Below are 11,212 nucleotides of genomic sequence, written 5' to 3'. Positions count from 1 at the left end.
CCAGCGTTTGATGGCCTGATTGGTCTTTCTCCTGTTTCCCTCCTTCCACTCCTTCTATCATGTTTTACCTAGCTTGTGGGCTAAATTGGCTTTTGTAGTATGGAGGAATTAATAGTCATTGATGCGGTTTCTGTAGGAAAATGTACTCTGCGCTGAAGTAATAATGGAGCAAATCTTCCTCTGCTTCAGTCTCTCCCACAAATAGAAGGGAACTACTCCATGGAACCCCTTTGGTCTGCTGAGGGAGGGAGAGGGGAGTGGGGAGGGACGGACATTGGGTAGACCTCCTTCTTCTCCTTTCAATATTCAACCAGGCTGCTTAATTTTTATCTTGGTTATATGTTGAGCTTCAGCATATGATTCCTTTTGAACACCTAAATCCTGCTGTTAAGCAAAAAATATTGAAAATCATTGTTTTAAGAAAGCTGGTGTTAGTGGAATGCTGAACTAGTGATTTAAAAGAAGTTCGCTTATGAACTTGAAATAATAATCCGGAAGGGCAGATTCACTGTTAGTCCTGAACATACTCCACGGTCATGCTCCGGTGACTCTGCAAAGTTCTAAGAACATGGTAGGCTAGCTCTTTATTTCACCACGCAGTTTTCAATTATGTCTTAATCCTGAAGAGAATAAAGTGGCATTCAGACATAAGTGATATAAAGATGTGTATATTTAAACTTTTGCGTTGTTTGCATTTGCATTAGGTATATAAAGGTTTTAGACTGTTTATGGAACATCCCTTTCTTAAACATACTTTTTCTTCCCATCTTCTAAAGACAGCAATGAAAAATACTTTATTTTCTTTGTGTCCAGGCTAGAAATTATTAAATAATTTTAAAGTATTGTGATTTTCATTATTTTTCTTACGTGGGGCTTTTTTAGGGCACACTGAAGGCTTTGTACGCTTCTGATGTTTTGTCGTGAAACGTGGCTTCTGTGGATATAGCCTTGCTCCCATCTGCTCTCTTATAAGAGGTAATACTGGGAAATATTAAGAGCTGGAGCCTGGAATCAGAAGCCAGGCATTTCCACCTCTCTTGCTCACCATGATTCTAGGAAGTTCCTTAACAGCTTGATTTCCAGGAACAAGGACACTAGACTTGCTGACTTCACAGGCTTGTTTTGAGTTGAAACGAATAATGCTATGTGAAAGCTTTTTGCAAAGATCAAGAGCTATACAAATCCACACGGTTGAGTCACCCAAAATGAACAGGACTCTGCATTTTTTACATGATGATACTTGTTACCAAAAGATATCTTGACTTATCTTCCAGTGTGTTGAGGTTTAGTTTCTTCAAAGAGAAAAAAAAAAAAACTATAGAAACCATAGGACTTACCTAGAGAAACTATTTAGGAGTTTTGTTTTTTTTTCATAATCTATATATAAATGTCATTTTTAAAGGAAGAATAATGGATTATCATGCGTACAATATTTGTAACTTGAATTTTATTGTTCATTACCATGCTATTACTGTTCCATACAGAGTTGGCATTTATATTTTAAGTCCATAGAATTTTGCATTCCTTTATTGTATTAAAAATAGAGGTATTACAAAGAAGAATGTAACAACGGTAATGCTTTGTATTTTCTTTATCTTGTTCAGGTCCATGAGGTAATTAGTGCTAAAAGGAAAGCATTAATCTCTGGCACATAATTTTGAGTGTGTAAACAGCACATTCCATGCCTTTATTGTGTTAAAACAGACATTACAAAGACGAATGTAGAAACACTAGATTTGTATTTTTTTTCTAAAAGAAGTTTTAGGATGTTATTATAGCTAAAAATACTTAATATTTTTCCTTTTTAAAAAAATCCTTGAGTTCTCAAACCTAGTACAACTGAGCTGCACCTGATTTGTGTCTATTTGGAACACAGCACTTCTGTTTCCCTCAGTTTGTGTTGTTACAGAGGAAATGGGTTTTCAGCATACCTGATTTGAGTTGGGAAAAAACTGCATCTTTAATTCCAAAATATTCCTTAGACTGGAAGAAAATCTCTTTTAGAGTAGTCATGTTTATTTTATAGTAACTCAGTAGCTGAACAATTTATTATGTTAATACAGAAATACAGCTTTATCGAACAAAATACTTACTATTTTCTAGCTGCCATACAGAAATGATTTACTCAAGAAAACAGAACAGAATTTCTCAGTTTCATTAATCAGCTTTGTAAAAATTTTGCCAGAACTTTTTTCATGGGGTGGGGGCAACAAATAAAAAAGTGTAAAAGCTCATATGTGTCTATTTTGTTTTAGCTTGGTGTATTTATTAAGAGTAAATTCTGTATGTCTTTGCAGTTCATCAATATGTGTATTTAGAAGTTTTTCGAGTTCTTTTGCTCGCTTCTCTTCCTCCAGAAGAAAATGCTGTGCAGCCAAAGAAGCTGAGAAAGATATATCTGGGGGAGACTAAAGAAAGAAAGGAAGAAAAGTTAGATGAGGAACACGAAGCCTTTATAAATCTTCCTATTTCCAGGCATGCTTCCTTCCTGACATATTGCCAGACACTGCAGCCCTTAATGAAATAATATACCTTAAGCTGAATTCCCTCCACCAGTATAATGCAGTCTCTAATGAAATCCTCAAAGAACTAAAACATCGCAGCTCCATTACATTAAAAAGCTCTAGAAATGAATATTATAGTGTCTAACTGCAAATGCAGGAACAACATAATTACCATGAAACTTGCCTAAAACATACTCCACTAATTTGCAAAGCCAATGATTTTCATCTGAAAATAGGCAACTCAAAAAAAAACTGAAGTAAATATTGTGAGGCAAAGAAAGATTATATAGGAAAAAAGATTAAGGATTAACTTTAAATGGGGGCTAATTGCTGCTTGAAGTGAGTCAGGTGAGGAGGGCTGGCAGCATGATCTATCTCAGGGGTAAGGGTGGCTTCTAAGTGGGGAGGACCATATGCTGGGAGGGATCTTGTTTGTCTAGTTATAACTGAGAAAGCCTCAGTGATGAATGCTCAGTCCCACCCTTTATGGTGATAAAGAAGTGCTCATTTAACTGTTAGTGACCTGTCAGTGCCAATTTTTACACACACACACACACACACACACACACACACACACACACACACACAAACTGTGGCTGAGGAATAAAGAGAATAGTAGATCATTTTACAGTGCTTCATTCAAAATAATTTTTAAAATTATGTTGGAGAAATTTGTACTATGGTCCCTAAACTCTTCTCCAACTTTTGTTTTATTAGGAAAAATAGGATTTTGTAAAGTGAAGAGTCAACAGTCTGTATGCCAGTGAACTTTGTTATAGGGGGATTTAGCTAACAAGTCTGACCTCTGCCAAAAGTGTATGGATCATGGCAAATGACAGTAGAGTACTGCAAACTTATCTAAGAAGTAGTCCCCAACTATAGCTGCCATGCCAGATATGGTATCTTTACTTAAGTCGAATCTCACAGCTTTGGGTCCATGGTATGCTGCTGTTGATCTGGCAAATGCATTCTTTTTAATACTCAGTAAGGACGACGACCAGATGCAGTTAGCATGCACGTGGGCTAGACAATAGTACACATCCATGTTTTTGCGCCAACATTGTGTTTCATGTTAATGATGCTGTCAACAATAAATTCTGAAGGATCCTGGACCATTTGGTCATTCCAAGGACTGTAGGCTATAGGACATCATATGTTGACGTTAACATTATGCTAAGACCTGATGAGCAAGAAGTGGCAAGCATGTCAAAGGCTTGGAAAGACACATACTCCAGAGAATGAAAGACAAACCCCATACATGATTCAGTGGGGCTTGACATGTTGTTTTCAGGTGTCTAGTGATACACAGCACAGCAGCAGATCTCTAAAGCACAAATTAATGCACCTTGCATTTCTTATCACTGTGAAAGAAGCACAAAGCTTGATAGGACTCCAGGTTTTGGAGGTAGCATATTCCACTCTTGGGTAAAATAAGCTGACTCATTTATTGAATTTTTTGTTTGTTTGTTTGTTTTTGAGCGGGACCAAGAGCAAGAAAGGGCTCTGTGGTAGGTTGGGAATGGGGTACTAGCAGTTCTGCTACTTGGGCCAAATGACTTACTAGAAGAATCTTTCATAGAGAAGATTGCCTTGTGGAGCCTCTAGCAAGTTTCAGTAGAAAAGTTGCATTGCAAACCCTTAAGATTCTGGAGCAAAGCCATGCCATCTTTAGCAGAAAACTGTATACTGTTTGCAAAACAATTCTTTTCATGCTGTTGAGCCCTGGTTGAGATAAACCATCTAAGAAGTGGACAGGAGAATTTAAACTAGCCTCTGTCCTTGGCCACACCAGTGGAAATTATGCATGGCCTCAGCAGCATGGTCTCCCTTTCACCAAAATTAATCTAGTTTTTATTGCCATTGAACATTTGATCTGCTTGCAGTAAAGACCCAAGCTGAAGCTCCGATATGGCACCATCCCTCAAGAAGACCAGCCTGTCTCTTGGTGGCAATTAGATTACATCAAATCCCTCATGTCTTGGAAAGGACAATGTTTTATCTTTACCAGAATTGACATGTATTCTGTAACTTTGCCTTTCTTGCCTTTGCCAGTCACAGAGTGACTGATTTACTGATTAATACTAAAGGAACCTGCTTTATAGCAGAAGAGTATGGCAGTGGGGGCATGGCCATGGTATCCGTTGGTCCTACCACATTCAGAGGATGCTAGCCTGATAGGCTTCTTGAAGGCACAGCTAAGGCATCAGCTTGGAAATTATATCCTGTGGGGAATGAGGTGCCATTCTTCAGGATATGGTATAGACTTTACACCAATTGCCGCTATATACTACTGTGTTTCTGATGGGTAGAATATGCGGATCTGGGAACAAAAGGGAGGATGAAGGAATGGCTCTACTCTCTGTCACTTCTGTTGACCCACTTAGAGAATTTGTGACTCTGTCTCTGTACCCTTGAGCTCTGTTGGTCTAGAGGCCAAGGGTCTTAGAGGGGAAGGCCTCTACCAAACGACCTATAAGAGTTTCACTGAACTTAAAGCTCTGCTGGCACCCAGTAAATTTTGGTTTCTCATGTTAATAGATCAGAGGCACAGAAAAGAGGTACTATACTAGTAGAGGTAACTGACTCTGGTCATCACAAAGAGAAATATGTTTGGTACTCAGGTGATCTACTAAGGTGGTCTTTTGGTACTCTCGTGCCCAGTTTTAACTGTAAATGGAAAACCACATCCTGATGAGGGCATGGAAAACAAGAGCTTACCCCCAAAAAGCAAGCCACCTGGACCAACAGAAGTGCCAGCAAAGGGGAAGGGAATCTAGAATGAGTGAGGAGATGATGAGTATCAGTTAAGTCCTTGAGACCAATTGCAGCACCAAGGAATGTAGTTTGTCTCACTAACACTCTTCTTATAAGTATTCTTAGAAATGATGATCAGCCAAAATCTTGGAGAAGCTATGCCTCAATGGAATGAACAACATGAAAAGAACAGATTTGAGTGATTCAAATAGTGGACTATACTGGGTGCTGCTGGTGCCCTACCTGGATCCCCTTCACCAGGCTGGTGCATCTGTTCTTCAGCTGATGTGGATGTTGGCTGCTACGAGCTAACGGCTTGCAGTGGGCCACTTCTCTGGAGACCTGCCTTCGGCTGAACTGGAGCCTCCTGCCTCACCTGGGAAGTTGCAGTGCCCCACCTCCCCAGTCCATTTGATATTGAATAATGCTGAGCTAGAGGTGACCTGAGACTTAAACAGACTGTCAAATAGACAGTGGGATATATCTGTTTAGGTCTCAGAACATAGGTCTGGATCAGAGATATATATTTGGAAGTTAGAGATAATAATTAAAGCCATAAGTCCAATTGACATCATCCAAGATATACAAATAAAAGAAGTTAAAAAATGGAGTCCTGGGTAACATTTTATTTCAGGCACCCACTCTTATGGTCATGTTCTTGACATTGTCATCAATGATAACTGCATTATTTACTAATCAAGATTTTAAGCAACCCACCTATTATCCTTCGAGCTTGTTTAGTCTAATCTATAGCAAATATCAAACACAATGGTGAAAACCTGAAAACTTGCCCTTCACAGTCGAGAATGAGAAGAAGGATGCTGGCAATACCAGTTTTACTACTCAACATTTACTGGAGGCCCTAGTCAGTACAATAAGGCAAGAAAAAAGGAAAAAGGGTATAAGATTTGAAAGTAGGAAATCAAATTGTCATTATTTTAATTCCGAATATAGAAAATCCAAAGAATCCACAGGACTGGAGTACACATGCAAATTCAATTGAGTATTTCCATGGGAAAAAGGATTGAGAATCCTACTTTGCACCATATGCAAAAGTTAATTCTAAGTGTTGATCTAAATATGAAAAATGAAGCACCAAAGCTTCCAGAAGATGACATAGGATAATATTTTTATAACTTTGGACATGCAAAAGTTTTAAATAGGACAATCAAAAATATTAACCATAAAGGAAAAGATTCATAAGTTTGAACATATTAAAATTAGGAACTCTGGTCATCAAAAGAGACCATTAAGTGAAGAGGCAAGTAAGAGGCAAGCAGATATTTGTGATACATATATTCAATTACAGGCTTATATCCAGAATATATAAAGAAACTTCTACAAATTAATAAGAATAAAGATAATCCAATAGAAACTTAGGCAAGAAAATTGAGGCACTTTACAGTGGAGGATATCAAAATGGCCAATAAACATATGAAAAGGTCCTCAAACTCATTAGTCACCAGAGAAATAAGAGTTAAAACCACAGTAAGATGTTTCAACACACTGGCCATAAAAGCTAAATTTAAAAATACCAATAATACCAAGTGTTGGAAAGAATACAGAACAAGGAGAACACTCGCACATTACTCATTGGGATGCTAACTGGCTCAAATAGTTAGGAAAGCAGCTCGGCAGTACCTCCTAAAGCTGACCATACATATCCTATTACCTAGCAATTCCACCCCTAGGTATATATCCAATGGAAATTATACACATGTGCACCAAAAGACACATACGATGGTTTTAGCAGCATTATTCGTAATAGCCCCTCAAACAAAAAATAAATGTCCGTCAATAGTAGAATGGATAAACTGTAGCATCATTGCATATAGTATTTACATACAATGAAATACTATACAGAAACAAAAATGGATAAACTACAGCTACATAAAATAATGGATGATGAATCTCATAAACAGTGTTGAGCGAAAAAGCCAGACACAAAAGAACAAATAAAATACCATACTGTGTATATAAAATTAACAAATTGCCTCAACTAATTTATGATGTTAAAAGTCAGGATAGTGGTTACCTTGATAGCAAGTTGAAAGAGTGACTGGAAGTGGACATAAGGGGAGCTTCTGGAGTGCTACTAATATTCTATTTTATTACCTGGGTGGTAGTTACATTGATGTTTCCTTTGTGATAATTCATCAAGCTGTACAGTTGTGATATGTGCATGTTTCTGTATGCATGCCAGAGCAATAAGAAAGTTAAAAAAAAAAAGGCACAAAAGATCACTGTAGCTCTTTAAAATATAGAGATCCTTAAGGGCTCATGGAATGTCCAGGAGTGAGTCCCAAGCACTTGTATTTTAAAAAACAACACTGTAATTCTGGCCTGCACTAGAGGTAAATGAACAATGATTACAATACTTCATGAAACATTATGGATCTCTTTTCCCTCTATAGATAGGCATGGCCAAACGACTCAGACTCATTTGGGGATCCTATTCATGGAGTAACATTTTTTTCTTTTTAACAACTATGTATACATCAGTTTATCTGTATCAGTGTAAGAGTAATCACCCCTTAAAGGAAAAAAAAAAATTCCAGCAACTCACCAGTGGGAATACTTCTTCGTCACTAACCAAAGGACTGGTCATGTCTTTGGCTTGAAATGGTGGCAAAGGTGGCAATGGAGGCGTGGCACTTCTATTTAGCTCACGATCTTGGCCAAGTCTGAAAGGGAAGTAATGGTTGTCACTGTTGCTACCAAGGACACCTGCTTGTTTATATAGCTAAGGATTTTAATTTCTCTGGTGTCTAACTGGGGGAAAACATAAGAAAATGTTTGGGCTTGTTATCTTGGTATTTCTTTGAAAACGATTTTCCCGATGAATGATTTCCACTCCACTTAAAAGACTTAGAATGATAATGAAGCAGAAAACTGTACCGTAATTGTTAAAAATATTCTATCCTTATTGGCTATATTGCTTCCCTCTCTGTGTTTTACTTTTGTATCTCTGCCACTTAAATAACATGAAACCAGACTGAGAAAAATCTCAAAACAGTTAACAATGCTGCCCTTGACAGTTCTAACTAGATTCTCTTTTTCTATTCTCTATTCCACTTAACCTCACTGGCTTTCTTAACATAATTGTACTTTTTAAAAATGCTAGAACAAGTCTTTGTCTAATAATAATTCTCATTCTTATAGGAATTAATAATTTATGACATGTTTTCGATTTACATCATCTCCTGAACTCCTCCACACTGTTGACCTTGAGGAGATGACTTTATCTTCCTGTTACTTTAATGTTTTCATGTATAAAAAAAGGCTGTTATGAGAATTGAACTCCACAATTTAGACAAAAAGCATAGTGCAGCATTTTTTGTCTGTGCGAAAATCTAGGGTAGAAGATGAGACTGAATAAAATACCAGTGAGATTTTAAATTTTGGTATGCTGACTAACAAATGAATAATAAGACAAAGAAACAAACCAATTTACCCCCAAATTTTACCCAAAAAGGTCATAACAGTATGGGATGTTTGGGACTAAATAAATATCTTTCTGAGCATTAATTCATGAAAATGGGGTTTAAATTTAATCAAAGTCACCAAAGACCATGAAATATAAACATCCCTTTAATTTAAAGTGATTTATTTTTACTAGTAATTCAGACTTTCCACAGGTATTGATTAACCATTTTCAAAGCCTTCACATTTTAATTTCACATAGTTGAAAAAAAACAACATTATTTTTTTTTTCTGTTCTTATCCAAAGACTATATAGGCTTGTTTCTTACTATGCAAACATTTTCAAAGCTATGCATAGCAGTAGCAATAAAAGTTAAGTGAGGCATCTGTAAATTAGTCCATAAAAACAAACACAACATGTGTTCCAGTTTTACTTATCTTGAAATATATCTTTTTCAAAAAAATTCATTCTCCCAAACCATAATTACCATGGAAACAGAACAGCAAATTAAACTGAAATAACATGGTTTATGATGTGCACAATCAGATAAAACATCCCACAATTCAAATAGATTATAACAATTGCATAGTACATCTGCATAGAATCTTCAGCTGAACCTTTTAATTTGAGTGAGGCTACCATCTACACTTCAAAGCACGGTGGCAAAAGTAAGATAATTATAGAAGTGATTCAAGAAATACACATCTCTCTGTAATCTCAATTATACAGAGATTTGGGGGAAAGTATTATTTGTCCTAAATTATCTAAATAATGATCTCAATTATCCATTTTGCTTTGGATGTAGAGATATAGTTTTATGATGTTAATTACTAAAATTTATATAGGAACATTCTTTTTATTGTAAGATCAATAAAATGTAGAGATTGAAAGGAAAGACTACGTTATGAAGTATAGTACTTTTGCTTTAAATCATCTTTATATCTGACAAGTTCTTCTAGAACTTGCTATTCAAATACTTCATAAAACCACCTTGCATAAAATGCTAAGTATATCAATTTAAAAGCCATCTTAAAAATTATTTCAGGAGGTTTTTAATACCTCCTCACAAGCTGGTCTGTTCAATTATCTTTTTCACAGGCCCTGTTCCAGGGTCTCTGCCTATATTTGTCAGGAGGGCAGGATCTGATTGTTTTGTTGGGGAGAACTCCACCCACTTGAGACTGAGTCACCTCGAGCCAGTTTTCAGAGTCGTCTGACTTTACATGCTATAGGGTGATGTCCTCAGCATGGAACGGTATACCTTCACAACCGCTTGCAGCCTCACCTTCTAACACTCCACATAATTCTCCCTAGTCTGTGAACTACTCAGTATTTCCTGTCCTAGAACTGTTCGGCTGGCTATGTTTTGCTCTTTATAAGCAACACCATGCTATGAAATTTTCTCAACTTACTTTTTGCTTCTAGATGTCAGACTGTCCACTCCTTGACAAGGGATCCTGTAGAGTGGTTATGACAAACCTGCTGACGTCGTGTTTTTCTTAGTATTGGAAACTTCTAATTTATTAACTAGACTCGAAGTAATTTTAATGATTAATGTTTGCGATTACTAAAATCTTTTCAGTGCATGACATAACTTTTAAAACCATAAATTCGCTTTAAGTATGTATCTTAAATAGATAGAAAACTCCACTATTTACAAAATTCATTGTCATTAAAATTAGTTATCTATTAATAGCTTTGAATACCACTACTCCAAATTAGCTTGTAAATTATCCTAAACTTCCAAACTCTAACTTTAAAAAACTTTAAAAATATTCAATATATCTTCATCAAATTCAATTACATCTCATTCATCATTTTTTAAAAAGTGCCGAATAACTCTCTTATTGGAAAGCAAAACCTTTGCCATATCCTAAAATATGTTTTAAGTGGATGATCATGAAAAACTTTGTATCACTTCTAACAGGAGTGAAAAACAACAAAAACTGAGTTTCTTCTGAGTACATAAAAGATTACTTTAATAATGTACTATACAAATCTTTCTTAGTTAAATAAGAAGTGGCTACAAGTTAGACTACAGACTTTAAAATTACGTGGAACATTATCTTCATATCTACTTTTATCTAAAAGCTTTTTCCTTAAGTAGTTTAATAAGACCTTTTGGCATTAGCGGTTGATATATGTAAATATAACTCGTGTATTTTCAGATTTTTTTTGTCTAACAAATACATATAGCTTTTACTATTTGACTTCACTGAGCGGTGCTATGAGTGAAAGAAAGAATATTTCATTTTTCACTTGCTAAATGTAATAGATATGTGATCTAAAAGCTTTTTCCTTAAGTAGTTTAATAAGACCTTTTGGCATTAGCGGTTGATATATGTAAATATAACTCGTGTATTTTCAGATTTTTTTTGTCTAACAAATACATATAGCTTTTACTATTTGACTTCACTGAGCGGTGCTATGAGTGAAAGAAAGAATATTTCATTTTTCACTTGCTAAATGTAATAGATATGTGCTTTACGGTTCTCCACTGGTGAGTTCACAGTGTCTTTGTCAACAACTC

General features: G+C 36.1%; 1 protein-coding gene across 1 annotated transcript in view; it reads right to left on the bottom strand.

Moving 5' to 3' along the window:
* Positions 1-1,511: 1,511 nt before the first annotated feature.
* DEUP1 (deuterosome assembly protein 1) overlaps positions 1,512-11,212 on the bottom strand; it is a 65,966-nt gene continuing 56,265 nt past the window's right edge. Inside the window, exons 13-14 of the mRNA XM_006907471.1 lie at positions 7,825-7,942; positions 1,512-2,408 (exon numbers count right to left, since the gene is read on the bottom strand). Of these exons, the coding sequence (XP_006907533.1) occupies positions 2,232-2,408; positions 7,825-7,942 (295 nt within the window). The 3' untranslated portion in view covers positions 1,512-2,231. The remainder of the gene's footprint in view (positions 2,409-7,824; positions 7,943-11,212) is intronic.

This window comes from Pteropus alecto, unplaced genomic scaffold, assembly GCF_000325575.1.
Source record: "Pteropus alecto unplaced genomic scaffold, ASM32557v1 scaffold12, whole genome shotgun sequence".
NCBI classification, from domain to species: Eukaryota; Metazoa; Chordata; class Mammalia; order Chiroptera; family Pteropodidae; genus Pteropus; species Pteropus alecto.
Note: the sequence above shows the minus strand (reverse complement) of the source record. Positions and strands in the feature narration are given on the sequence as shown.